The sequence below is a fragment of the Anopheles marshallii genome, chromosome 3 (assembly GCF_943734725.1).
Source record: "Anopheles marshallii chromosome 3, idAnoMarsDA_429_01, whole genome shotgun sequence".
Taxonomy (NCBI): domain Eukaryota; kingdom Metazoa; phylum Arthropoda; class Insecta; order Diptera; family Culicidae; genus Anopheles; species Anopheles marshallii.
The window spans coordinates 8,026,382-8,043,732 of NC_071327.1; the positions used below are offsets into that span (position 1 = coordinate 8,026,382).

A 17,351-nucleotide genomic window follows, 5' to 3' on the forward strand; every position below is an offset into this window, starting at 1 on the left:
AAAGCTGGACAAAAGCGTTGGTGCGGTGGTCGTATGAAAACCGTGGCAAACGCGGGTAGCTTGGGTAAGCTAGCTCCCCGATCGTAGAATCCCCATCCCCGGTGCCTGGTCGCAAACGCATGGAGAAAGTTGCTGTCTTGGCGGGTCACCCAAACAACAGCCGAGCCGCGCGGGAAAGGATGTCTCGCCGTAAAAATCTTGCCGGCCTGTGTGCGGCTACCGTCGTGTGCATTCTGCTGCTGTACGCCAGCCAGCGGTACACGTCGAACAGCTACGGCACGGAGTACTTCCGGCCGCGGGAACGTCCGGCCAATCAGCGAATGCTCAACTCCCACAAGTACTACGGGTAAGCAAAGTACAAGATATTGTGTATGTTAAACATTCCCTGGTCTTTGCAGTGCGCCAAGTCACCTGTGACCGTTTGCCGGAAGCGTATGCAAAGAAGTGAAAGCGAACAAAAAGCTAAGGCATGTGGCCACGCTGAAGCGCGATTTCGCGTAACATTTGGCCCGAATTCGCTGCAAGCGAAAATTCCAATGCCAAAGCTGCGGATGGAATGGATTTTGTTTTAGTAGCCGCGACCGTATGCCGGATCTTGTGTGGGATCAGCACTTGAAAAAAAAAAAAACAGTTCAAAGAAAAAATGTCTTCCCTGTTTCATTCCATGTTCCATACCTACCTATTGTTTCTTGTAAGAGGAACGTTCAAATTTTTATTTTTGATGATCCCGCATAGGATTGTTCCCCACCCTCTTGTTGAATTTCTTGAATACTTTGGCAACTAAAAACCATGCTTTGCTGCTTGCAGTGTTGAAATATTTTGTCTTTGCTTGAGGCACTGTATTCGGAAGGCACTGCAATGGAATCCGATCCTGCAGGTTTTAATTCCAATTGGGGTTAGTAGAAGAGATTTATGTACAGAACACGACTGCAAGATATTCTTCTTGTATCTTATTTGTTTTTTCCTTCAGAAATGACGCATCTAATGTGTGTAATACTTACCTATCGGGTGCTTACTTATCGGGCGTTACAAAAACCTCACGGTCTCTAGACCCTGCTGCACGTGTCCTCTGTACTTTTCACGATCGAGCAACGTCATCTGCTAATCTATTTTTCCGGCCCTTCTGGATTAGTAGATGACGGCGTCCGAACGTTCGATGTATCAATGTCAGTAGCCCAACTCATTTCGGGCCTAACAGGCCTTCTGTGTCCATATGAACGACTTAAAAATACTGTACGAGCTGCAGTCTTCCGGCGCCCTAGAATGCGTAGAATACAACGTGTGAAACAGGTGTTTAACCAGGTGGCTAAATGGGTAAACAGTCACCTACCATTTCTTCGCCCAAGCGCACTTCGAAATATTCTTAATTATCAGGAGACAATCATCTCTTACGACCTCCTGGGATGGACAACATCAGCGAAACAGTATCTTATCTGCTAGTTTATATCTATTACAATTCCTACCAATCAATTCTGACATACCATAGAAGCTGTCCAATAGTTTATCTGATTTGGGCAAGAAGTTATCGATCGATATCTATTGAACTTTTGATAAAAAGAAATGTGGACTTTAGCATTTTTGTTTATATAACTGCGTTGTTTTTATCGAATGTTTGAGCCTTCTCCTTGTTAAACTTTGCCCTGCGGAGTACAAAAGTTTCCTCTATATGAACAATTCATAGACCAAGGCCGATAATGTTCTAGTGCAGCAAGTAGGAAGAAGCTTGAAGCAAATTACTAACCAGTGAACTAAAGCATAAAGCTGTTGCTTTTGTTCTGTTAATTAAATTAAATTTGCAACGTTACGTAAACCATTACCCAACCCAATTCCTGACGAAGCAAGTTTGTCCCTTACTCGAAAGAGGTGGCAAAAATCGCCCAAAAGTGAAAGCAATATCAGCAGAAACTACTTTCAGTTCTTATTGCTTTTGTACGCGCAATCTTTTAGAAGTCCCTTCCAATTCGGTTCAATTCCCTACATTCACTTCCTTTTGTATTTAATGTATTTACGTTTTTTTTCGAAAGTATTATCCTCGGGATTTTTAACCATTCGGGATTTTTCGGGACCATTTAACAACATGAACCCATTGTCGTAAGAAAAGGGTCCGTTGAAAATATGCCTCACGTCGGTTCCGTATGTAGGCAGTGCAATAATGAACTGGATGGTTAACTGCATGTAAAGATTAACTTTTTTTAACGTTAATTTACGCGTGCCTAAGATGACGCACACGGTGTCACTATTGTCGGCAGAAACAATGGCGAAAAATTATACTCCCTTTGCAGAGTCGCGCCATGTCTATGCTATAGTACCGCCCGGGGAGCAACCAGAGTCCATTGGCCTGTGTGTGCGCTTCAAAACTCGATGGAAGCGAGACCCGACGATATTGGTGCAACCGGATAATGCGTGGGATTTTTTTGCGCGGCTTGCTGCACTTTCTCAGCCAAATGCAAACACCGAATGTGCGGGCAAGAGTGGCAGACGGCTACAATAACGTGCCAGTAACGAATTGTTTCACTTTGGTGTGTTGTGTCTCACGTCTCTTCTGGTGGTCTGGCCCATCCCAGCTGAATGGTTTTGTTTCTAAACGTGCAAAAATTATTATTCATTGTTGCCTTAGCGCTGGTGTGCGCGTCCCCCTCTGCTCGGTGTCATACTAACTGTGTACTCTTTCGCGTTTTTTTATTGTAGGTCACGATCATACGGGGGAGCTGCTGCAGGAAGAGGAGGCGAAGGAACATCGTACGATACGTACCCACCAATGCCAACCGCACACAATTCCACCATCTCCATAGACGATGTGTTAAGCTATCAGCGGGCACTGATAGCAGCCGAATGTACTGACAGTTCCTACGGCGATCGAAAGCTTCCGGACGGGTTGACGCCTGAAACGGGCGGCAAACCGACGCGCAGCATCATCGTCACCACCTGGCGCTCCGGTTCAACGTTCCTGGGGGACATACTGAATGCGCTGCCCGGCAATTACTACCACTACGAGCCGCTGCTGGACTTCGACATCGTGCAGATCCGCGGCCCGCCCAATGACAGTGTCGCGCTGCACAATCTGCGCCATTTGCTGCACTGCGACTACACCGAGATGGAGAACTACCTCGAGTTTGGCCGTACGCACAACTATCTGTTCAGCCACAACACCCGGCTCTGGCAGCAGTGCGTCCGGTTTCCACAGTATTGCTACGAGCCACGATTTCTCGGACCGTTCTGCCGGTTGTTTCCCCGCCAGAGCATGAAGGTGGTACGGTTGCGGGCCGCACTCGTGACACCGTTGCTCGAGGATGAAAGGTAAGTGGGGCACCACGGGGAGGGGGAAAAATTGATGGGCCAGTGTCGTGGGAGGAGTGGGCCAGAACGATATTTATTGATGTGCGGGTCAGTTTCCGGTACGTCGGATCGATTTTTTTGTTCACCTACTTTTTTGTTAGTACTTTTAGATGCATTTTGATCTGAAAGAGGGCCAAAATCACCACGCAATCAATGGTGCAGAGAAGGAAGGAAAAGAAAAAAATGGACTGTCTATTTTTCATTTTTCCGTTGTCCTCCCTAACAGGGTTCATGTATTGCAAAAATATTCAAATCACGATTTCGCCGCGCAACATAATGCTGCCGAATGTGAGCATACGAAAGGGGCGCGTTTTTTTTTAGGGTGAAAGTGTAAAAAAAACCGCGTATTTGTGCCATATTTGTTTTTTTCCAATGTGTTCCGCACTAGCAATGCTGCTTTTTCAGGTATATTGTTTTATCCGTAATAGAGAGAATGTCTTCGATAGAGGAAAAAGTAGTAAAATTATTTCAACGGTAATAACTCACCACAAAAACGTACACCGCTACATGTACGTGAGAAAGAACCCTGTTACTCTACATGGTTGACGGGGTGAAATGTGTCCAAATCGTCCATATCTATCTCGTCCATTTCACAAACGCAAACCAGATCTCGGCGGACCGGTTTGTCGCCACTTTTTGGGGAGGATTGCTTTATTTTATTTTTCTACTGTTGCAAAAACAAAAAAAACACGCGGACTCCCTACACTCTCTCTTTCGTTCGATACGACACATTCAGGGACGGATTCAGGGGCCCTACCCGAGCTGGGTTTTTATGCATAACATTAACATATCGCAACAAGCTTTTTTATTTTGTTTTGCAACATGATGCCATGGGTGAAGTGGGGTGGTGGTGTGAATGGAAGAACTTTTACGGCTATTTAAACGGTGTCGATTGAAAGATATGTTTTGGTTTTATGAAATACCGCGGGGACATGCATTTTAATGATTCCATTCGTTAGTGATGCATTTTTGGACCGTTTTCTCACGTTTGGACGTCTAAACGTTTTTTTTCCATTTCTATTATAATGTATAAACAAGCTAATTTGTTTTTAAATGCGAATTAGTTTAATTAAATTTCATGAAGTTTTCCTAATTGTTCCTGATTGTTATTTAATTCTACACATTACAAACATGGAAAGTGCATCAGGTTCCTGGAATAACTGTTTAATTGTATAAGCCACATAGTTGTTGAAATGCTAAATATTTAACTAAAAGTCGACCAGTTCTTGTGATAGTCGATTCATAACTCTCTTGAGAGAGTTGGGAGAAATTAGGTCGGTGTGACTAGAGTACTTATGCTCCCATTGTGTCATTTAAATCACTTAATCTGAGTGGTTTCCCATCATTTGACAACATTTTTCTTTGTCATTTTATAAAGTGATGCTGATAAAGGTATTTAGTTTCTTGTTTGACTTCTAGAAAACTGCACAGTCGGTTCATTCATCGTTCAACCGTACGCGACTACCATGGGAGAATGTATGCGCAACCGGTCGACAATCGTTCGGCTTAGTTAATGACCACCGGGTGTGCGTTTCCTTCGTGCCTTTGGGCTATCCTACCTCCAGCGGCTTCGCCGTCACGGTTGGTTTCGCCACGCGCTGTAAAGCTCCAGCACAGCCGTACGGTAACGGTTCTGGAAACCTGCGGAAGAAATTTAATCCTGACCTAACTATCGTTTCCGCAAGACTCTTGTAGTGGTCGTCACTTGCCATGCCATTGCGCTCCCGGCGCTGGGCAGTTCCAACTGGAATCGGGGTAAGAATGGAAAAAGAAATGATGCATTTTTTACATGGTGCGAGCAAATGAGGACGATGCTTTGCGGTAAATTCTCAACCATGTCGAGCTCTGTTTGCACTGAACGGTAACGAAACAAACAAAAAATCGCTGGAATTGATTTTGGAGCTGCACGACTTCGATACAGTTAGAATGCTTTATTTATAAGGGAGTCGTTTTTAATTAAACAAACGCCGTTTAATTGTGTTTTTATGGATTATTTTAAATTATTAATATACATCATGCGGAAGCGGTTAATCACTAGCAATGATCAATGTATGTATGGTGGTCGGGTCAAGCCGATCCCGTCGGGTTCATGTATGAATACGGCTTCTCTTATCTTTTTGATGGAAAAAACGATGATGCATGCGTTGGAAACTACCAAATCGTGTACGAAATTTGAACAAACAAGAGAAAGTGACGTTTGAAGGACCGAGCAGCTCTTCAATATAGCCATCGGCAGAAGATAAGCAGTTGGCGTTACTTCTTTAACCCACAAACCCGCTTCACTTCACACTTTACACAGAAACTTTACATTTTTGCAGAAGCATAGCGCCAACGGTTTGAACGAATAGGCCGCAACAGTTTGGCATTGACTTCGGCACCATCATTACTACGTACAAGAACCGGTTAATGTTTAACCCCGGTGGACCCCGTTGCCCGGTGGGCATCCTATGCCGTGTATGTGTGTGTGACGCGTACAACCTGACACACGGTAAAGATGTTAATGGACTCTAGCATGAGCTTTACGACCCGTGCGTGTATGTAACGGACTATCAAATATGCGCATCTTTTAATGCAGAGTTCGCTCAACTTAGAAAACGATGAAATAAATGAATAAATAAATTAAATTTAGTTGTTAGGTATAAAGTTATAATTCATATAATTATGTGCATTTTTTTTTTTTTTTGCTTTTACATGACTATCAAATTGTAAATTTTTCTGCACAAGGCTAGGAAGGAAATAGTTTAATTCGAACAATATTTTGGGGGACATACTTCAGAAGAGTTTTGTGTAACGTGAGGATTCACTTAATGATTTTGAATATATCTGATAGACTAGGATATTTTGACGGACAATCAGAAGAGTACTGCAAAATATTCTGCAAACGTACTCTTGGTTTTGGGGGCCTATTTGTAATTCCTAACGAATTTCAAACCCGGACGTTTTCGACTCCCTCTGATCTCAAAATCCGTCACGTACCGTACCCCGTACGTGCTCGTCAGTCACTTCTTACCATTAACGGAGGACACTGTTGACGTAGGCCTACCCGCATTAAACCAAACGTGATGAAGAATCTGCGTTTGAAGCGAAACTTCGCTGGTGAGTCTCGTTGGGCGGGTGAGCAATCTTACCTCCGTGCCGATCGCTGTCTGCGCCCCAGTTGCGAATGAGATCACCACCATCGCAACCAATCTCCCGTCGGATTGTGATCGCGCCCACCAGAACAACAAGGGAATCTTCAGATTCATCACGTCCCGTCCCTGGCAGTCGCGTGTCAACTCGACTGTAGAACGTCTTGGCGAACGTACTGCTAGCTATCTGCCAAGAACGACACAAAACCTACGCGCAGCGTCCGGGGTGGATGCGTTCGTCATTCACATTCTTTTGCAGTAATTGTTAACGATCCGGCCTGCGATCGCGGAACGGCGCATCGGGTTAGGTGTGGCTGTACCAGTACAGCACTTGCACATACTTGAAGCGGTACGGTAGAGGCGATACAGGGACCGGCACTCAAGTAATTAAGCTAGAAGAGTGATTAATATCGGCAGCTAGTGGAGAGCAACTTTGCGCAGGAATAAGTAACCCAGCGTCGTAACTGTTCGCTAACTAACTGATCGTCTTTGCGTACGGTTGCAGCTTTGGATGCTCGTGGCGGACACCGTTGGCGAATGTACCGTTCAACAAAACTCCCCAAAAAGCGAAAGATATCATTGTTTGCCGATAGCTTTAACGCACATAAAGGCAGCCCTAACGGCAGGTTGTCATTTATATAGCCACATAAACCCGTTATGCGCTGTACGTACTGAAGGTACTTCGTTATGGTATCGAAATCGTGAAAAAGTTTGTAAATTACATTTCTTTGTAGTAACTCCGGTAAGCGATCGTTACGCAAAAGATACACTGCTTTCACCGGCTTCACCGGCATATTTGAAACGTTATTTATAGAAAGCAGTTCATTCATTCAGGCACCAAAAGAAGTGCATCATTTCCGGAGAGTTTTATATTTTTAATCTTCTTTCGTGCCCTCAATAAGACTGTGTTGAAAATAGTTTCAATTTTGTTGTGACAGCATATTGTATCTTAAAGCAAATATGATATTATATGTAAGTAATATGAGGAAATTTATATTTTAAAGTCATGATAAACTGCAAAAACCAATTGGAAACCTATTTCCACCCAGAAAGTAACATTGTACAATATTAAATAAAAAAAAAAATTGCAAGGGTCGCCGAATAGCCGCAATATACTAAAAAGTTACAGCAGTTTATATTTCAGCAGACAAAGGAAAAGAAAGCAACATCCAAGAAATTACGATCAGTTGTTGTTTGTTCGATTTTCGCAGCAGTTGTCGCGAATACACGCCCTTGAACTTGTAGTTGATGTTAAATTTCTCAAAGAATGCATATTGATTAAACAATGGTGTGTTGTCCTTGCTAAAGAAAGGAGTTGCTCACACGAAATGCTAGCATCGGCTGTAACGTTGATATTTTGTAATAATTTGGCTTGTCAGGTTACGAAGCGCCTGAAAGTATGCAATTTCTCTTTTTAACAGAATATCCATGTTTACTGGATGTTAGCGACATGTTTTCTGGTTTAAAGTATTTTTTTATTGCGAAGCTAGCAGGACGGTGTGGTAGATGGTCGTCCCCCAAATGTGAAATCTTACACCACACCATTAAGATTCCGTTGTAACCTAGATTGGTATGGTGATGATGTGGTGTCCAGTTAGGCAAAGATTTGATATGAACAGGGGCATCAGCTTAATTGACTCTTAAAGATCAACAGATAACCCATCAAACTTATACCGTAAGGATGTTAGTGGAGAGATCAACAAAAAAAGATATCAGATCAGCAGACGAGGCAGACAAAAGTTTGTGGTGGAAATCGAAGGAAATAATAAGATGCGACGAACCGATCGTTAATGCATCTTCTGCGACTTGTATTTCGAACTCGTCTACCCGTTTTAGTGCCGGGAATCGCATTCCTGTGTTGAACATATGCAAAACATCTGACCAAACGCTGACTCATACTGAGCTCAGTAAGTATGTCCCCCAAAAATTATTTCCTTGGAGATTTTAAAATGTTGAATTCTTACGTCATTGAAGTGCGAAATACATAATATTATTCTTCTTTATCTGCACAACAACCTGCAAGAGGTCTAGGGCTCGTCATTTCTGGATTTCTTTGACTTTGTTTACCCGTAGCCGAGATAGTCAGTTCTGCCAACGGAGGATTGATCCGGACGGGATTTTGGACCGGACCTGTCGTGTGAAGACCGGCTCCGCTACCAATACACCACCGAGTCGCCCCAAAACATAATTAATATCTTTTCCATAAAATAAATTGCATTCAGAAAATCCAACCAGAATGTCACTCTACCATCAGAAACGTGCTGGCAACAAGCAACAAGCAACATCAGTAATGCTTAGCAAACGAACCCGCCTGGGCTAACCTAAAATTAGGTTCGAAAACAATGAAGGTGGCACTGTTTGCTTTGATGGCTTCGAAAATCAATAACGATCGGACAAACGTTCGTCCAGCCAGCAGTCGAAACAAACACATTCGATTTATCCGTAAATCAAAACGTCCCCCTAATCCAAAGTGCCTATAATGCTTGGGGGGGGGGGGGGGGGGGGGATTTGGGGCGCCCGGTGGATCGAAGTGGTCGATTTGGGTGTGGGGGTGGTCGTGTTCTAGCTTTAGGTTCTCCAGCGAGTTTGAGAACAAATTGCGTTATGGGACGGACGGTTTTGATCAGGGTGTCCAGGTTTGGAGGGAGCTTTTGCGATTTGTCAGCCCTTCTTGCTACGGCTCGCTGGTTGTGTTCTTCGTGATTACCCACCCCGAGTGCTACTGCATGAGTTTATAGAGGATTATTGATTGCGGTTCGATGAAGTTATATGATTTTGGATGGAAGCGATGCTAGCAAACAATTGCGTGTTGTTGCTATTAGCCGTGGTCAGCAGTTTGCTGCGTCCGCGTGTTCAGTAATAAAGGTAGGTTTATGTTGTGTTTTTGTCCCTATTTGTTGAAGAATGTGGGACACACGGTTTGGAGCCGGAATCCGACACCGGTGCTCAATAACTCCACCAGAACGATTGGGAATGTGTAGTCGGGCGAGGGAATCGAATTGTCGTCGCCCAGTGCACACCGTTCCGGGCACGGTTGTCTAATGGATTTACGTTTTCGGTGCTGCACGGCGTGTGTAAAGTGTTGGAATTTCTTACGCCGTTAGGTTTTTCGGAACTTTTTTGCGGACATCACGGGGGCAACCTTGTCCGTGCTGGTGGGGAACCGATCCGGCTGGGTTGAGGGGGGAAGGAGGGGAGGGGGGGGGGGGGGGGTGGGTCTAAGTGAGTCTAAGCAACGTGAGCTTGACTATCGAGTGAGCAGACCGCGATAGTAGTGAGGGCTTTGTGGCGGATGCCCTTGACATTATTCGAACCGGCAACGTTGAGCACCGGTGGCACCGGTGAGCAGCGCTCGCTGCTCGAAGGCATCATTTAATTGAGCCGTTTGTCTATAGGCCAATTTAGGATGGGATGGCTTTTGGATGCAGTTTGAAAAAAAAGGGAAAGGTCCGGTTGCCATTCGTTGAAGGATCATCCCCCACGAAGATGATAGCAGTTGCGGCGGTTGGATTGTGGCTATAAACGAGCTTATTAGGGGAGAGGGCAGACCGATGGCTATCAATTAGTGTCAATCAGAACCGATCGATCAATAATCGATGTGCAATTATTTGTGGTTTGATAGCGAAAAAAAGGGGGCTCGGTCGGTCAATTGGAGGAACTGCAATAGATGGTGGTTCTGGTTTAGTGCATTCTAGCAGTATTTGTTCACACTCACTGCTGCTTTCAGATTGCTTGTCTCATTACCCTAATTTGTATATGCTTGTTTTTGGTCTATCGGTTTGTATCGGTGGACACCGACAAGACGCTGATTTATACCGAGATACCATATAGCGATTGTGGCAATAATTAGCCTAATGCGAGAGCGTAACAAAGACAAGAACCGATGACTTAAACATGGCTAAACAATTTATCATGAGAGTAATTTACGAATGTCCCAAACCAATTAGCACACTTAACGGACTCTTGTTAATATTTAAACTAAACCCCTCACCCATTGAAACGCTTTTGGAGTCAGTCTCCTTGTCCCATTCCCACAAAGTCGTGGGATCGAATTCTCCACTTTAGGTCACTGGAGGAATGGTCTGTTATTAGTCAAACTTATATTGAGTATGATTTTTTGATATTATACATTTTTGCGTGTTGTATTTGTGTGGTATTTCAACAACACTTTTATACTGATTTATTATTTGATGTGTGTATTACAGCAACAAAATTCGTAATTATAATTAAGGATGATTTTTCTAATATGTTTTAAAGGAACAGTCCTCGATGGGTCCCATAGCAATGTAAGGACGGTTGGTCCTCCTGAGTTCCACTTTCAACTTCATTAGGTCCTTTGTACCATTAGGGGAAGCCTCCATCGTCCCAAATGAACTGTAAAATCTAATAATAAGCAGTGGGATCGAATCTAACCTATCTTACACCGTTCGCTGCTCGCACCGCGAAGAATTTGCTGTCCGACAGCGTGGTAACCATAAGCGCAGTGTATTCAATTTGTGAAAATCTTGACCAGGAAGGTCAATTTAACGCTAACTAGCAAAATAGAAGAAGAACCAAGATAAAAACCCTGAAAATGGCCACCCGTTTGCTTAGTAAAAGTGATGTTCGTGTCAGACCGCCCCGTCCGATTGTGGTTGGAGTTAGTGAAACGTGCAGAAGAAAGATGATAATTTAATTGGATACAGATACAGATAGCTAATGAGTGTTTGTTTGTCTGTCCGATTGTACTATTTGTTTTGGGGGTTTGGGTGCACATTGTAGACCTATTGTTGGGGTTAGCTTCAGAGTAGTGTTGGAGTGGCGTAAGTCTTCAGAACGAGCCCCAATCTTGGACAAAGTCTTGAGTAGACCGTGAACTTACCTGCCACACGATGTGATCGGGGGTTGTAGCACTGGAACGAAATAAACCAAATCTGACTACTAGAAAAGAAGTTCGTTGGTTAAATGTAAGTCATCTTCATCGTTCCTTACCACACAAACGGTCACAACCTGAAAGTCCTTATGATATTTTTATGGGAGCTATGTCCACCAAGGCATTCCACAAGGTGCGGGGCGATTCCAGCTGCGGCGTCAGCATCATCCGACGCATATCATTCACAAGATCTGGTCCTACGGATCGGATGTTTCGTTTCTTGGACGAGATTTACAATTTGTTAGAGGATATTACTTAGCAGGGATAGTTCAGTTAACTCATCAAACGTCACGAGTTGGACACCATGTTCTCGATGACTTACGAATATATCAAATGATTTTTATTGGGAAAAGACATAGACATCGATTAATCAATTCTCAGTATAACGTTCTAGCTATTAAAATTTGTTACCGCCATGGAGTGGTCAATCTGGCTCAATCTAAGCGTACTTATTCAACAAACCCACAAGCAACGAGGGCAATGGTGTAGATGGAGCTTTGTTCTCACTCATCAAATTCATATCACGAATCTACCGCGTATGTGTCGTAACACTGTTGTGACACATCACATCCCACTGGGACGCACACACCAGTGTTTGGCACTGCCATGGGACATGGGCCGTGTCTCGTGAAAATAGCCGATTCTGTCCGGTACTGCGTAACAAAGGCTAATTAATGTACCATTACCGTCCGGTGCAGACACTAATGTGTTGTGACGTTCCGTTTTTGACACCTGACGGGCCACTTCCCGCGATAAGGTGGCCGTTCTATGCCGGCGGTGGTGTGTTGGTCGGTGGACAGAACCAGCTGCCAGTTGCATTGACGAATTAATGACCCACGGCGCACAGATTGATGTATGACGATTGCATTGTAACGATAGCGGATTTATCAAACATGTACCATCTCGTGTAGTTAATGATAAGACGGGGCGGGCCCCCCGACTGTTGCACTGTTGTATTCATTCCCTTTTTCTCTGTCCCTTTTCCAGCCTTAACGTACGTGTGGTGCTACTAATACGAGACCCGCGGGGGTCGATGCAGTCGCGAAAGCACCGTGTCTGGTGTCCCGGACGGCCGGATTGTGACGATCCCAGCACGGTTTGCAGTGATATGCAGCTGGATTATGAGGCGGCAATCGAGCTGATCAAACGCTTTCCACGACGGTTTCGGTAAGATCTCATTGGAATAGTATGTAGGCAAGATTTGGGAGGCAAATGAGGTAGCGTTGAATGCGCAAATCTACTTAATATTTTCAATTGATTAAAAAAAAAATCATTCCTTTTTTTAGACGGTACTTAAACCCAGTTAAAACCAGGAAATAAAAAAAAACACGCTACAAGACGCTTTTATTTACGCACCAACTCTTCCGTTACACGCAAAATCGGCCACTCCATCGTGTTCAGTTGCGATAAAAGTCTATGGAGAGTGTTTGCAACTCCAGCGTAGGGCAATTAAAACGATCGTAAGACCGCATACTTGGCTTGTTGACAGTTACTTGCCTAGCCTTGGATGCACTGTGGCCGCAAGTTCCATATGATAAGAAAATTTTATGATACGCGAAAAGAGAAATGTTGCCTTTGGCTTTGCTTGGCCGGCTGTGTAACAAAAATGTGTGTGAGAAAGTTTGTGGCGTTATATTGTTTTGCTGAAGATGGGGCAACCGTTGGTTTGTTGACGGGCCGTTGACTGGCACGTGGGTTAGCGAAATAAATCCGCAATCCCGGGGCGGTAAGAGCTTTACAACATCCTGTTTACTATTGTGCCATTGCAGGAGCGTTCAACTCTCCCTGAATGGGCAGGGATGGGCAACTTTTTGTTCGATCATTTGGGATCAGTAACAGGAAATGGTCATACAATCATTTCCCGAGTTACGCGACACTCGAGTTACGTGAATCTCAAAACGTTGACAGTTCTTTTGTAATTGGAATTTTTTATTTGTCAAATATCAAATTTTCTCAAGAATACGTTTCGATGTAATAGTTAAAAACATAAATTTTGGTAAAAATTTACTCTAATTGTTGAAACAAACGTATAAATATCAAGTATTAATGTGCTTCGTAACATGAAAAAAAGAAATCGATCACTGAATACTAAACATAAACGATATTATTAAGGGAATTCGTGTTAGGCGAATTTCTCAGGCACGCAATTTTCGCGTAACTCGAGAAAAGACTGTACCCCAAAGTGTGGTACTTTTGTGCACTATGATACTTTCTTTCATTTGTAAAATTCTTTTTAATTTTTAATATTTTATCGCCCTATTTGCGTTTCAAACCATTATGGAATTTACTTAAAGAAGGTTTTTAAGTACATAAAAGAACTCTTTAAGGTTATGTAATAAAAGTTACATATGACAACGATTTCTAAGGCAGAACTCCAGGACGCAAAGAGCTCAGTCAGAATGAATTCAATTACGAAGACGAATGACTGATACTTGACAGTTTATTTACCCTCAAATCCGGGGTCTCCGATTGCTGACCCCTGCGTGAATTGAAAGTTTTTTGAACTTGCTTTCTACCCAAACTCCCGACGTGATTCCAACTAACAGGTGGAAAGATTGGTCAATGTGCACGCGTGTAGGATACGACTGATGTTGAATCGATTCGAGACACTCCGAGCACACGATCAGCAAATCAAACTGATCGATCCTTTCGAACAGCACTATTCGCCAGGCACGATTTGCATGCGAATGTGATTGACTGACTGGCAAACTTACAACAGACCGAGCGAACACCTGAATGAATGTACATGCCCGACAGATTGATTATACGCTCCCTTAGCGCAGAGGGTTTTAAATTATAATGTGCGGCTTAGTTTGGTTCCCAATCTGGCCGGAGGCTCGCGGCGACTTGCGCGAACCTTTCCATTTCCTTCGATTTGATGACAGCAATCAAAGCGCTCCCCGGGTCACTAAGAGCGGATTGAGGTGTATTGCCTGGCGTGTGATGCTTAGGACAACTTCGTCACTTGGAATGCCACAACAGGTACTGAAATCCAAATGGAGAAGAAAAAAGAAAACAGATGGATGGTGGGCCCCGGTGTTGTGTTGTGTGCTTCATCATCGACCGAAAAAGTGAAAGGCAAACGCGGGGAGGGAGGAAAAGCGGAACGATCCCGCGGGAGGCGGTGGGATGATTGTTTTGTGTGGGCTTCATCGTTGGCGAAGGAAATATTTTTCCTCATCATAATGTTTTCTAATTATTTTGGCTACATCTCTTTCACCCCCGTTCCTGGCCGATCTGCCCCTGTCCCCTGTCGTTAACTATTTGCCATCGATATCATTACGCTGGCCGGTTCACTGACCAGCTCTTTCGGACGGGGTTAGAGAATCCCACGATGCTTAGATAATGCGTGTGTGGCTATGGGAAGGAAAGTGGTTGGTTTATGCGTTTGTTTCGCTTACATCCGTTTAGTAAGTTTTGTTGTTGAACAAATTGGTTCTTATTGTTGATAAAGACAATCATTTGTGGAGATTTGTTGTGAAGAAGTCTGTAATGGTACGTAGCAACGAACCACTGTGGCTAGGGAGTTCCCTTGAAGACATTTCCCCCGAGTAATCGGTTGACTTCACTTACGGTCCCTAAAGTTCTTGGTCCGCCAATGATCTGATTCTGATCAGATGGCGGCCGGTGGTTTATTAGTTTCACACAACAGGACCGGTCCAAAATCCCATCCGGACCAATTCTCCGTACACAAGACTTGACTCTCCGATTAAGTGGAAACATTTAGTCTAATATAAGCCAGAAAAGGCAGGCATGACCTTATAGAAGGTCGTTACGCCAAGAAGAGAGAGACCTGATGCGAATGACTCCTGGCTAACGATTAATATGGATGACTCTTCTGAAAAGGTTGTGTGCGTAGTCTTTATTGTCTACCAATAGTCGAATGTTCGAATAATAATTTTACCATCTACCTCGCTCCGTGATAATTGTGTAACGTAACACGTTTTTCGGAACTAAACTGTTGAGTTGCATGAGATTAAACCACTACAGCGATTCTATTTATATATAACTTTTGTCTGTGTTATCTGCAAATGTCAAGACCTAGACTGATTCCATTGTAATTTCGAGAAGGCTCGACTCGGCTTAACGCATCACATTGAACTCTATTAATATTAATGATAACAAAGGTTCTAAACCAAGAAATAACATATTTTTTATTTCATTGCGTTGTTTTTATGGCTAATGCTTGACTGAGAGTGACTTGAGAGTTAGTTTCCATGTGTCCATTATAATTGAAGGTCTAAGCATGCCGATAGTTACTGCACAGAATGACGCTTCTCTGGTCTGATCGGTTCTAATAATCTGATCGACATTCTAAACGGATTCTGTTTAAAGCTTTTCTTAATACATGCTGCGGCCAATGTTGTCCATCACAAGCCCCCAAACGATTAAAGTGGTCTGTAGTTTACTTAGGAACAAGGTGATTATCCATGCGTTTGAAGTCTCCCATATATATTATAGACATCAACTCCTAGACAGACCAATTGTTTAGGTTGAATGAGGGGAAACCTCTTTTTCAACCCTCAAACAATACGTCGAACTCAATATTTAACGGTTCGCTTGGTTGACACCATGATAATGTCCGCTATAGCGAGTTAGCTTTATGCGTTTTAATCACATTTATGATTGTAACCGTCCTTCTCCCGTCTATTTGTTTCGCCAACAGCGTTGTGCGGTACGAAGACTTGTCGCTGAACCCGTACAAGATGACCAAAGAAATACTGCAGTTCTACGGGCTTCCATACCATCCGGAGGTGAAAATGTTTCTCGACACGCACACGAAACAGGACGTCGGTGGCGTTAGTTCGACGTATCGCGATTCCAAATCGGCACCGTTCCACTGGACGAAGGATCTAACGTTCGACGAGGTAATTCGCGTGATCGCGATATGCGTAAGGGAATGGTAAATGGTACTAACCCCGGTTCTTTCCCCTGTTTTTTAGGTAAAAATCATCCAGGACAGTTGCGTGTCGGCCATGAGAAGCTGGGGCTACCGGAATGCAACCAGCGAGCGGGAACTGTACGACAACTTTAACCCACTGCTCCCGTACAGTGTTTCGTGAGAGCGCTGTACCTATCGTCGAACGGATCTCTTCGATTCGACTTCGACCACAGTCGACCACAGTTTGTTAGTGGTACGCAAGGTACGGTTGGAAATGCATTATCACGAGGAATGTAATGCCAAACAATGCATATAAAAAACAATGTAGCATCTGTGATTTTAAGGAGGAAAAACAAGAAACAGCTCCGTGCAAGCGTCGTCGAGAACGACACTTGCCGCGGTGGTTAGACACCCAAAAGTGGAGAGTGGTTTGGTTTCGTTTGTTTGAGCCGTTTGAGAATGTAATGATAAGGAGGAATAGTTAAGGACGAATTAGGTTGTATGTGCTATATTATAGTTATGCCTAAAGACCGGCGTATGACGTTTCCCTTTCTCCTCTTCATCACCACACCTCTTTTCATGTGTATTCCTTCTTTTTAAAGACTGCAATATGTGGGGGACATTTCCTTTCCCAAGTTCGAATGCAAGAAATAGGGCGCGTTCTCGTTGAACTAGTAGTATGTTGCACGTTTTGCGCAACTCGCAGCAATAGAAGCGCTACTCGCGCAAACCCGTTAGAAGGTGTACTCAACGAAACACAAGCAAATGCATATATAGGTAAATAGTATTATCAAACGGAACACACAACCAAGCACGCAGTCGCGGTTCGGAAACAAAAGCCTAGACTAGAGCCCGGAAAGAGATGATGAGGAGGGGATGATGCACGCGCGAAAGCCGGCCGTTTGTTGAGCTGAAGCAGCTCATTCACTTAGAGTGCCTTTTTTGCTGTTTCACTACTGAAATTAACTATCGTTAGTACATTAACTAGAGATCCATCTCTCTCTCTCTCTCCCTCTCCCGGGAAAATGAGATGTTACATCAAAATCATTCACACACAATCAATCTTTTCAATCACCGAAATAGAAATGTAGGT

The 17,351-nt window shown here is 43.7% G+C and overlaps 1 protein-coding gene across 1 annotated transcript; it reads left to right on the plus strand.

Moving 5' to 3' along the window:
* The first annotated feature begins 119 nt into the window (after positions 1 to 119).
* LOC128713488 (carbohydrate sulfotransferase 1) lies at positions 120 to 16,439 on the plus strand. Its single transcript, XM_053808348.1, has 5 exons — positions 120 to 346; positions 2,689 to 3,297; positions 12,364 to 12,543; positions 16,043 to 16,244; positions 16,320 to 16,439. Exons 1-5 carry the CDS (start codon positions 120 to 122, stop codon positions 16,437 to 16,439), a joined length of 1,338 nt encoding a protein of 445 aa, XP_053664323.1.
* The last annotated feature ends 912 nt before the right edge of the window (positions 16,440 to 17,351 follow it).

Bases quoted from the DNA above. Each gene is read 5' to 3' on its own strand.
- LOC128713488 (XM_053808348.1), top strand. From the start codon at position 120: ATGGAGAAAGTTGCTGTCTTGGCGGGTCACCCAAACAACAGCCGAGCC. The intron at 12,544-16,042 runs GTAAGATCTCAT...TTTCGCCAACAG, and splicing joins CGCTTTCCACGACGGTTTCG to CGTTGTGCGGTACGAAGACT. The intron at 16,245-16,319 runs GTAATTCGCGTG...CCTGTTTTTTAG, and splicing joins AGGATCTAACGTTCGACGAG to GTAAAAATCATCCAGGACAG.